Genomic DNA, 12695 nt, shown 5'->3' with positions numbered 1-12695 from the left:
TCATAGAAAAGGTGCGACACAGTCCAGTGATTCAGCAGGTCCTGTAAAAGGGACATGCAACTATTGCAAACAGCCAGGTCATTATATACACGATTGTGCAGTTCTGAAACATAATATCTCCACGGGTAAAACCCAGGAGAGACCACGTCCACCTAGACAGGATCAGAACCAACAACAAATACCTCAGCATGCACAATCTAGGCCAGCTCCACAACAGGCAGCTCCACAACAGACCGTAGCAACATCACAGCAGCAGCCTATTGCTGCCACACAAGCAACGACACAACAGATGTACCAGTATGCACAAGCAGATTATCCCGATTATCAGCGATACACATGAAATAGCCTAGAGAGGGAAGTTGGCTTACCCCTTATCTAGGTTCCTGTAGATCAAGAGGGACCTTATGTACATAGTGAACTATTAGGGGAAGACAGAAAGTTTTTACTTGATACAGGGGCAAGCAGAACAACTATACGACGCAGTGAAGTTCCAGGGGCACCCCTCTCAGGCTCACAGAATATTTCCCTTGGATTCTCAGGAAAGCCTATCATTAATGAAGTATCGCAACCCCTTCCACTTACGGTTGGTCCATTGACACGAACTACAGATTTATTGCTTACTAAATCATGTCCAGAAAACTTGTTAGGTATAAAAACATTGAAAGCTCTAGGAGCTATAATATGTTGTTCTCCGGAAGGAGTACGATTATTTTTACGTGACTTCAAAGGTCACTACGTGTCCAGAGACATGGATCACCGGCTGCAGAATTTACCTACACATTTATGGGCACAAGGCCCCACTGATGTTGGTTGCATGAACATTACACCATATCGAGTCACACTAAAAACAGGAGTGGTACTACCACGAATGCGACAATACAAGTTACCACCAGATGCTGTTGTGGCTTTACTGCAAATCATTGACGAGCTCATTGCACAGGGAGTGGTTGTGGAAACCGACTCCAATGTATGTAATTCCCCGATAATTCCGATTCTTAAAAGAACGGATCCAAAAGCTCCGCCAGTATATCGATTAGTTATTGATCTGCGCGAATTAAATAAATACATTGTACCACAATACCCCGTGGTCCCAGATATATCTTCATTACTAACAGCTATTGATTCAGGAGCAACGTTCTTTACTGTAATTGATCTCAAGAATGCCTTCTTTAGCGTCCCAATCGATCCGGAAAGTCAATACTTGTTCGGATTCAGCTTAAATGGACGAAGTTTTAAATTCACACGCGCACCTCAAGGATTCACAGAAAGCCCCAGCATCTATAGCCAAGCACTAAAACGAGAACTTGACAGTATCCACATGCCAGTTAACACTGCCCTGCTTCAATATGTCGATGATCTGCTGATCACCGCTCGAAGCGAACCTGAATGTGAAAAAGCATCATTGACGGTTTTACAATTTCTAGCCGACAAGGGGCACAAGGTGTCCCCTTCTAAGCTGCAATTCTGTGTCCAGCAAGTTGTTTACCTTGGGCACTTGCTGTCCAAGGAGGGAAGACAGCTTACACCTGACCGCATCCAGTTAATTGCTAACATGCCACCACCCAAGACACAAAAGGAGGTGCGGGCTTTTATAGGCCTCACTTCATACTGTAGGCAGTGGATCCCTCAATATGCATTTCTAGCAAAACCACTCATTCAGTTGACAACACAGGAGGCAGCCACATCGACTGTCCTCCCTTGGACTCAAGAACATACACATGCCTTTGAAAGCTTAAAGAAAGCTTTATGTCAAGCACCTGTTTTAGCAACACCATGTTACAGTAAACATTTTACACTCTTTGTTACAGAACGCGAAGGTACTGCCTTGTCAGTACTCACTCAGGAACAAGCAGGATCACACAAGCCATGTGCTTATTTTTCTAGTACATTAGATCCCGTAGCTCAGGCTCTTCCTGCGTGCCTGAAATCAGTGGCAGCAACAGCTTTAGCAATCAGACAAAGCGATGCCATAGTATTAGGACATCAATTGACGGTACAAGTACCACATGCAGTAGAGGTTCTTTTGAACCGAACGCAAACACAACACTTGACTATAGCAAGACTTACCGGTTACGAATTGACATTGTTTCAGCCACACATAGAAATCAGACGTTGTAGTACATTAAATCCTGCCACACTTTTGCCAGTAAACGGAACAGACCCATTAGCACATGATTGTATTGAAGTCATTACTATCACGACGAAACCCAGACAAGACTTGACAGATATCCCATTATCAGATCCAGACCTGACGTTGTATGTAGATGGTTCATGCATGAGAACAAATACAGGAGAGTTAGTGGCCGCGTATGCAGTCACAACAGACACTGAAGTCATTGAAACAAATTGTATTAACACTTTGTCAGCTCAAGCAGCAGAGCTCATCGCTCTGACACAAGCCTGTATTCAAGCCACAAATAAGAAAGTCAACATATACACAGATTCACGTTATGCATTCGGAGTCGTCCATGACTTCGGCGTGCTGTGGCGAGAGAGAGGTTATTTAACTTTTCACGGTGCCCACATCCAACACGGACCCCTCATTCAAGCTCTATTAGATGCAATTCATCTACCTACTGCAATATCGATTATGAAATGCAAAGCCCATACGAAAGTTACCGATATCATTTCTCAGGGTAACGACCTAGCTGACAGAACAGCTAAACAGACTGCTCAAACTCACACAACTGACACGACAAAGACAATAGTTCCGACACCAACACATTGCATGACAGTTAAGGATCCCGCCCTTGATGTAATTGACATACAGACACATGCTACACCAGAAGAAATAAAGAAATGGACTGAATTAGGAGGGATCCAAACGGATCAAGGATGGATGACGAAGGGAAAATCTATATGGTTTCTTCCCGACTCCATGGTTCAAGTCATCATTAACACAATACATAGTCCAGCGCACCTAGGAGAAAAAGCTATGCTAGATAGCATTCAACACATTTGGTTCAACAAACATTTACGAGCAGCAGCTAAACAGAAAGTACGTACCTGTATGATATGTTGTCAGTTCAACCCAGGTAAAAGCATTCCCGTAGAACAGGGTGGATTTCAACCTCCTGATCACCCTTTTGAAGTCCTCCAGATGGATTATATCCAGATGGAACGATGTCGAAGGATTCAAATATGTTCTCGTAGTTGTTTGTGCCCTTTCCCGTTGGACAGAAGCCTACCCGGTTTCAGATTACACTGCCCCGACTACTGCCAAACAGTTAGTTCGAGAATTCTTCCCACGGTACGGTTTACCACGTGTTGTATACTCAGATAACGGCCAGCCATTCTCATCCGAACTAATGAAACACGTTTCACTTCTGTTAGGTTACCAATGGAAATTCCACTGTGTCCGACATCCCGAGGCAGCAGGTCTCGTGGAACGCCATAATCAAACTCTGAAAATTAGATTGTCCAAAATATGTAGAGAAAAAGGTGTTGATTGGATAGTAGCCTTACCAGTTGCACTCTTTTACATGAGAATGGTAGCACATTCTCGAACAGGGCTATCCCCGTATGAGGTGATCTTCGGTAGACCACCAAATATGTGGGGGACGCCTATACCTCGTAAAATAACTGATGTTGACTGTAATATGCTGACAGATTACCTGGCTTCCTTGATGTCTGCACTACAATCTTGTCGTTCACAGGTAGCTGCAGCTTTTCCCGATAACACTGAGGTGAAGCCCCATGACGTGGTTCCAGGTGACCTGGTTCTTGTGAGGAATTTCGACCGGAAGACCCAGCTGGAGCCTAGGTGGCAGTCGCCCAAGCTCGTCTTACTGACTACAAGGACAGCCGTGAAGATTGAGGGACGTAAAGGGTGGTTGCACTCGAGCCATATCAAAAAATTTTATGGACTACCGTCCGATGTGAACACTCAGCCCTGCATTCCCTCACAGACAGACTCAAAGCTCCCCTTGGTTGAAAAGACGGAGAATGAACTCTATAAACTGAAACTAAGGTCTAGCAAGTCAGACAATTTGATTGTTTAAGTCCTCTCCAAGGTGAATCGGTTGAATTTGTCTCTGACATGTATCCTCTGGACCGAAATAGAGAGAGAAATAGACAGATACATCTTAAAAAGCATGCGTACTGTAAATCACTTCGTAGTCACTGCATAGTGACATTATTAATTTTGTTTTTTCTAAGTCTTCTGATCATCATTACCAGTGTATTGCTACATATGTATTACCCTATTTCTAAGCGTGCTTACAATGCTACTGCTGAACATTCTTTTAGCGAATTACCTCCGCATGAGTTGTCTTATAGATTTGCGCTGCGCAACAACACTTTCATTAGTATGTTACATCATTCCCATCAGACCAGCAATGCTACAAATTGTTGGATATGTGGCCGACTCCCTCCCTATCAGAACTATAAGGGAGTTCTGCCTCTCTTTCCGTATCCGTTCACACACAATGGCTCCTGTGGAGCATGGTTTAGTTTGATTAATTCCCTAGATTCAAATTCAGTAATTTATCAAGACAACTGGGTATGGGGAAACCTGAACCTAGTTTTACTTAAAGTCTGCTACCCTAACAAGGAGGGACTTCCCAAAAGAACAGGAACTGATCTAGAAAATGAAGTATATGGATTAGGTAACTTTACACTTAACCTCATGATTCTGAATGTTGAATCCGAAGCTACACCAATCTTGCCCGCTATGTCAGTATTTCCAGTTAAAGGTGAATTATGTGTAAGAAAGAATGGTTCAATACACATGGGCCATAGTAAATGCACCACTGTAATAGAATTCAATGATCAAGGCAAGTCTACATTTAGAGCTTCTCGTCATTCCTACTTCATATGTGGCCAGACCGCATATATACGTTTACCTCTAGATTGGGATGGTACCTGTTACATCGCATTCCTTCTGCCACCTGTTTTCCTAGCCCCTCCTGATTATCACAGAAATACTCATTTAGTACACAATAGACAACAGAGAGATCTCCCGATTGTCGATTACACTGAAACGGCATGGGAGCAATACACAGATTTCAATAAAGGTTTCTTTCCCTATATAGGTACAGTCACTAATAGTAAGCTGATACGTAGATTAACTAGAACACTTGAAGCAGTAGTAAATGAGACTACTTCCGCCTTAGGCAACTTAACAGAGGAGCAGTCTGCGATGCGGATTGTTGTTCTTCAAAATCGTCTTGTCCTTGACGTCATCCTGGCCGATAGGGGAGGAGCTTGTAGGGTCATCGGATCAAGTTGCTGTGTTTTCATACCAGAAAACTCGCCGTCAGTATATAAAGCCATAACTCGCCTTCATAAGATTGTAAGCCAGATACACCAGAGTCCAGGTACCTGGACTTGGTCCGGTTGGTTCTGGAGCGTGTTGTCAGCCTGGGGATGGAGGATCCTATCCTTCCTAGGTATTGGCTTTCTCATACTATTCAGTTGCTGCTTATGTCTACAATGTGGACCAGCGATTTGTGGTCTGTGTGCCACATCGTGTATTCCACATCCAAGTTTTCGCTCAAGATCCCGGAAGAAGAAAGAAGAACAAATGATGCTATATGAACAGATTGATGGATTGATGAAGATCGATATCTCCTAAGGGTCCGTAGGGGACAAGGAGGGAATGAGGAAATATGAATTTTATGATCAGTTATGTCCCCTATCTTAGACCCCAACGGCTCCATGTACATGCTACAAGTACATGTATGTTCCCTCCAGTTCCAGTTATGAAGACGCAAATACATGTGCGTCCACCGTTAACATGTCCTCTTTCAGATCCGCCATGAATGGGTCGGATATTCCGTTCCTAAGTATGAAAGGCCACCGACTTTATGTGGTACACTTTCCCCATTTTACAGTTCAGGCGAGTAGGCCCTGAATTCTGCCATCAAGCCTTTTCCTGCCTTCTACCTCTGAAAGGTCCAGTCTGAGCTCGCATCTGTATCCATGAACTTTGTCCTACTCCCTGCGCGGCTAACGGTGCCTGACTCGGCCTGTTGCCTGCCAAAAACTGTATTTCACCTTCAAGATTATCTGCTCCGCTCCTCATCCAATGCATTCCTGTCTAGTAGTTTAGGTAAACATTCTTCCAGCTACCGAGCAAGGGGCCCGGCCTCACTGTCCTCATGCAAGTAATTCATAGCCCCTGTTACCATGGAAGATTCCTGCCCCCTCGCATCTCATGTAGACACTTAGACGCTTGTACACGCACTAACAGTCAGTATAGAATAGATTCCGTCCGAGAGACCTTTCCTTTTGGATAACACAGTTCTTTAAACATAAGATATTAGATATGATTTGGGATTTAGGTTGACCTGACCCCCAGACTTCTGTCTCCACATGTAGAGCTAAATGTCAAGTCCCCTTCACCCTCTAGTTGCACGTCAATCACACGTCATGCGGCTGCGCGCGCATCTCTGCCAAGTCTTTCTGCTGACATTGCAGGATTCTCTTATGGATCCACCCACTTGTGACATCATGTTTAATGACGTTTCTAGTTTACGCCTATATGTACGCCTTTTTTCATTACGTATGTGTATCCTTATCTGTATTATCAGCTGTTACGCCTCCTGCATCTGTCTCAATGTAATTCTTTTCATATAAATATCTTTACTTGTCAATAATGTATTGCCTTCCCTTCCTGAACCTTCGTGGTGATGGAATTTGATGCCTATGGTTCGAACCATAATTCCTTTGTAGAGGAATAAAGCCTTTCAGAACCTCTAATACCACGGATTCTGCCTCTTATTTTACTGAGTTATTCTTACTAGATTTTACCGCATCAAAAATAGTACAGGTAATTAAAATATTTACCACAGTCTGCTGACCCCAGCAGGCCACAATCCCTGTGAGTGCTGGCCATTCCTAATGGGTCGCAAATTGCGACCTGCCTTATGAATATTGATGAGGCAGGTCCTTTGCGACCCCATTAGGAATCGTGAACAGTGTCTGAAACACTGTTGTACTTTCTATTTTGCAAGCTGCAAATTGCGAGTCGCAAAATTGAATGGTTGTACATCTGGCCCCAAGACTCTTAGTATATTTAAAATTCTTGTCCTTCCTCCCCCTACTCACCCCCAGTGAGTCAGTACAATATCTTAAAACTGGTAGTAAAGGTAATAGATCCGTGTACACAGGTGATTAATGTCGATTAATAAGCCTAGTATTCAGTATCATGCTTAGCAGTGTGCAGAAGTAGCAGGAGGCTCACCAGACCATCAATGCGGGCCTAGAGCATCGTGTCATATTTCCAGCTGTTACGATCTTGCAGGCGAAGATGGAGGTTTCAGATTCCGAGGTGACAAAACCTTCCACCAGCACTTCCCAGGTCCTGGCTGTCTCTAGCCTCCAATGTCACCGCTGGCCTCCCTTTGGTGCTGAAGGGAAAATCCTGCACTTCTGCCAATTCACCTTCAGGCCAGACAGTAGGCCAAAGATCTTGAGCATGTCCCTGGCTCCATTTAGATACTCCTCAGTATCGCAGAGGAAAAGTAGGAGATCAGCTGCATATAACGCAGCGTGGTGTTGAGAGCCCCAAATGTCCAAGCCCTGAAAACTATGAGCCGTTCGCGCATAGCTGACCAAAGGTTCCATAGCCAATGCAAACAGCAGGGGGTGAAAAGTCCTCTATGTTATCGTGCATGATATAAAGATTGAAGTCATTGTAGAGTTGTAGATTGTCATGTATATTAAAAGAAGAATACCAAGAACACGAATATACTTTATGACTCTGAACGCTATTGTACATTATTTCAATGATAATATAAAATGTGACTGAGGTATGCAACAAACTTTTGTACGTCTTGTAAGGAACGGTCTTGCATTACAAGTACTGCTTAGCACCTTTGTTAGCGATATTGTAGGGCATCTGCCTTCTCTACGTGGTCACACCAGACTTCTTTGCCTTTTCCTAACACCTATATACCCTAATTGAACTCTGTGCAATTTTCCCATGCTATATTATTAGGAGTCTGCGCTCCCCCTTTAAACATGGTTGTATTCACATACGCCTAATTAACACAGTTAAGTTGCCTATAACTTCCTTATATAGGGTGCATAGGGTACCCAGGGCATGGACGTTAAATGCCACTAGTGGACTGTGCAGCACCTATTGTGCTATCCACTATAGTGGCAGAGCAAACATTGATTCAAACCTGCCATTGTAGACTTACTGTAGTAATATAAATTCAACCTGTGAAAATAAACCTTTTTGAAAGGTAGAAATCTCCCTTTTAATTGTTAATGTCACTGGTATGTAGGCCCAGTTGCCCACAATGCAGGGGACATGGTATTTAAATTTAGAATATGTAGAAATGTAATGTTTAGATGTCCTTATGATGACTTCCACCCAAAAACTATTTTCACTGTGACAGGCCTAGCTGTCCTTTGCAGAACACCATAGTCCAGATTAAAATTCTAATACTGTATGTCAGGAATGGTACCAGCTAGAAAAATGATGAAACAACTACTTTTAATCGTCAAAAAATCCAGTTCAATGGTAAATTCAGATTTTTTTTTATATATTAAGGAAAAGTAACTTTTGGAACGTTACACTTTCGATGCCTGAAGTTCTTCGAGGCTACCTTTGACAGGGATTGTGATTATTCCTTGAAGTGGGCAGTCGCCCACCCCAAATAATCAAATTTCTTACAGATATGTTGTATTTCTGATCATCCTCTGGCTTTGCATACTGAACCCAGAGTACTTGGTTACTTAGTATGGATGTATGACTTTATTCTACCTACTGCTACCACTGCACAGCTAAACCTGATTAAGCATGCCCTTTAACAAACAAGTGAGCCTTCTTGCCTCTCTGACGTATCCTACAAGATAAAATGTAAGTGAGTTTTGATGAACATAAATTGGCATGAGGTGCCTAAGTTTGAGCTTGTCCTAAAAATTTTATTTATTTTCTGGATATTTCCTGAAAATGGCCTGGTAATTTGCTTTTGACACATGTTGGCACTTCTTTGTCAGAAAATGAGTCCTTAAAGAAAGGTCTAAGGAGGATCAAAGTCCTGCGTTCATCAAAAATTATAAATATGAAATGTTTTAATTAATTAAGTTTTAAAGAGTGAGGAGCTTCTCAATGCAGATATTTTTCCATTGTTGGTTCTTATGTGATAGGGTCAAAAAGAAATGTTTAATCTAGGACACTTTTCAAATAGTAACTATTCCCTTGCATTCATCTCATAAACGAATGTACATTGTTTATTCACAGCCTCAGTATGAAGATCAGATAAATTACAAGGTTTACATAGGAGGTAGAAGTCATGTCCTTCTCTTAAAGAAAGCACAGTGAGTATATCTGATTTGTGCACACTATTGTTTTATATGTGGATTATCTGCAAATACACATGTGCAGCTACTTAATGGTCAGTATAAACTGTAAAGACACATAATTGGGATACAACACCCTATGAAGAAAGATGTTGGTGAAGTTTTGTGACAAATTGGTTCCATCCATTTAATTCCCTTTATTGTTTCCTTTTTATACTACCAGGTTTAATGTTCTTCTTCTGTGAGTGAGTCTCTCTACCTGAGTGCCACTCACTCTATTACAATTGATTGGGATGCTAACTGCCAGTGTCTGCCTTTTAAGATAATGTCTGCTGCTGCGCAGCTCGGGTGCTAGGCTCTTGGCTGGTTGCATGTCGACGCTAAAACAGTACTAAACACGTGTGCGCAAAGGTGTATGGGCTGGGTGAATGAGACTACCATCTAACTCAGCCTGGTACTTGCACACAGGTATCCTGCCGCAGAAGGGATGCATCTGGGATTAGTGATGACCTGGGCATGCCTTCTAATGTGAATAGTCATTAAGAATGTGATTATGTTCATCTGTAATGATTACTGAAAAGTGTGCTTGTTTCACTATATATATATACTGTGGGTGAAATCTGAACGAACCTACAGTTTTGCCCTAGTTTGGCCAAGAGATGTGGTTGACACACCACGTTATGGTAAATTACAATACTTAATGCAGTTTAGATATTAATTATCACATATGTGCACTCTTTGTGGCACTTCAAGATTCATCAATTTTCTCTGACTCGGATCCTTAGAATATTTCAGTCTTGATTACTCTGCTGGGCCAAGCGTATTACTCTGCTGGCCAGCTGGAGCATCAAAGGCCTCTTCACACAGTATGTCCATTAGCCAGTAACTAGGCCTGCTCCTAACAGAGGATTATTTTCCAGGGCCAGTGGTGCTGGCCCGCTACACCTTCTGGGGGACAGTAAAGAAATGGGCCTTTTGGGGGAACCCTGGTGAGCTCCCAATGTGACCCCCCGACAGGAGGGGAGACCCTGACTTCTGCTGACCCAGGTGCTCTGCAGGTGGTCGGAGGAGGCCGTGGGACATGGACGGTGTTCTATCTTGAGGCGAAAGCTGTAGGCGACACCAGACTGAGGTGAACACGAGTTGCTGGACAGAGGACAAGCCCTGAGAATAGACCTAAATTATAGCAAAAGTAAGCTCCCAGAACCAAACAAGAAGTTAGAGGCCAGCCATCTAGAAAGCAATAATCCTGGTGGTGGAATTGGCCACCAGAAGCAAAATCACATGAAACTAGTCCACTTTAATGTGTTTATGTCTCTAGGGAGCCCCTAGTACTCCGCAGACCTACACAAGACTATCTCTGGGGACTCCCATTAAACCGGGGTCAGAAGGAGAATAAACTACCGCAGCACCCTACCAGCATCTGCCCCTGGGGAGGCCAGGCCCTGGTAGCACTAAGGTGTGCCTCCATTGCCCCCCATGCCGTGTCTGGGGGGGGTGCACACCACCATCACATTAACCACATTCCCAGACAGGGTGGGAGAATAAGGATGGCAGATTCTGCACTCAGAGCACAAAAGGAAAAAGCTGTTGGGAAAAGGAGCACACCAGAAGCGTCTTGGGTGCTGTTTTTACCCAGCTGATTTGACTACATTGGTGTTCAAAAAGCTGCAACTTTTTCCTCTGTGGTGCCCCATATATACAATAAATCTGATATACAGACTTCTGTGGGGGGGGGCTGCCTGAAGCACGGCAGGCCTCAACGGAACTGCCTGATTCGTTTGGTATCTTTCACCTTACATCTCTCTGGGGGCAGTGCGGGGGTGGTTGATGAACCTCAGAGTGGTTATCCACCTTTAAGAACTACTATAGGTTCAGGTTGTGCCCCCAAGACTCTGTCTTGTAGAGGATTTGTGTTGGGTGTTGGTGGGTTCAGCATAAATAATATTGAAAAAAAGACTGATGCCCACTGGTTTTTGAAATTCTTTATCAACAATGAAAAGGTTAACAATATGTCAATACAGGTATTAATGAAAGCCATTAATAATCACAAAGTTGGAGGAGGAGCCTAGCGCGTATCCAAGATGGTCGCGTGAGCACAGGGCTCCCCGGACCCTCGCTGCTCCTCGGAATTTATCCTGACTCTATCCTGACTTGGTTGATGGAATCTGGGAGACGAATGCTGGCTGAACACTAAACTCCTTTCGGAAATCAAATCGGACCTGGCAATCCGGAGTTATGGCGGTTTGAACTTTTGGGGCCCACCCGACGGCTGTGCCCGATGCGAGGGTGATCTGTGGAGCCGGGGCGTAGTTGAACAACAACGGCAGCGGGGCTGTGCCAGTGGCCGTCACATTACTTTCGGTTTCACTTTTGGTCTTTGAGGGGCTGGACTGTGGACTTGCTTGGTGCGACTGGGCCTTCATTTTGCCTTCGCTTGATGCCAGTGGCTTCGTCTGCTGCCAGTGTGCTCATTGACGGTGGTCCCTTCGCTCCGCCATATTGCGGCCTGTGGTGCGACACGCGTCTGCCTGGCCTGTGCCACCTCGACGCTTCCTCGGTGGTCCCCTCCGGCGATCGAGGTTCTCATGGGAGGCAAGGGAGACCCCGAGAGGCGTAAGACCAAAACATCCCTACGTGGGGGACCGGTCCAGACGAACAACATGGACCGCTACACTCAGGGTAAAGGATCCCCCGGGACGGCAAATGTCCCCCCAGAGGACACCAGTGGTGGCCCGTCCGTTTCTCCGGATCTGTCCCTGCAGGACATCATGGGCGCCATAAAGGGCATCAGAGAGACCATCGCTACGCAGTACGAGGCCTTGGCCCGTAAAATCGACACGGTGGCCATTGACATTACGCTAATCCGGGCGGATCTCTCTAAGACCAACGAGAGGGTTCAGTCGCTGGATGTGCGGACGTCCTCCCTTGGTACGGACGTGTCGGACCTGCAGGCCACTCTCGGCGATCTCAAGTCGGCCACTGATCTGATGGCCCGGCGGCTGGAAGACTTCGAGGGACGGGCCCGCCGCAATAACATCCGCGTCATAGGCGTTCCGGAGACCTCCGATAACCGCCCGGTTGATCTCCTGGTCGAGGAGCTCATCCTCGAACATCTTGCCCCCGCTGGCCTGAGTAAGTTTTTCGCTGTGGAGCGAACCCATCGAGTCCCAGGTGGCCGGCCGCGACCGGGTGCCCCCCCGAGGCCTATCGTTGCGAGACTTTTCCATTACAGAGACCGAGACGCGATTCTGCAGGCCTCACGGGCCCATGGCCCGGTCCGACATGAGAACTCGTCTATTAACTTTTTCCCGGACTTCACCCAACTTGTCCAGAAACAGCGGATGGGCTTCCAGGGGGTGAAGCGGCGGCTCCGGGACCTCGGTCTCAAGTACTCTATGCTTTATCCTGCAAGGCTCCGAGTGGAACATGAAGATCGG

At 45.0% G+C, this 12695-nt stretch overlaps 1 protein-coding gene across 2 annotated transcripts in view; it reads left to right on the top strand.

Moving 5' to 3' along the window:
• ADAM33 (ADAM metallopeptidase domain 33) overlaps positions 1 to 12695 on the top strand; it is a 117821-nt gene that overhangs the window by 35028 nt on the left and 70098 nt on the right. For both annotated transcript variants that reach the window (XM_085642699.1, XM_085642700.1), the window contains one exon: positions 9197 to 9273. In XM_085642699.1, coding sequence (XP_085498825.1) covers positions 9197 to 9273 — 77 coding nt within the window. The remainder of the gene's footprint in view (positions 1 to 9196; positions 9274 to 12695) is intronic.

This window comes from Triturus cristatus, chromosome 2_2, assembly GCF_964204655.1.
Source record: "Triturus cristatus chromosome 2_2, aTriCri1.1, whole genome shotgun sequence".
In the NCBI taxonomy this organism is placed as follows: Eukaryota; Metazoa; Chordata; class Amphibia; order Caudata; family Salamandridae; genus Triturus; species Triturus cristatus.
The sequence above is the reverse complement of the archived record's forward strand: the minus strand, read 5'-3'. Positions and strand labels throughout refer to the sequence as shown.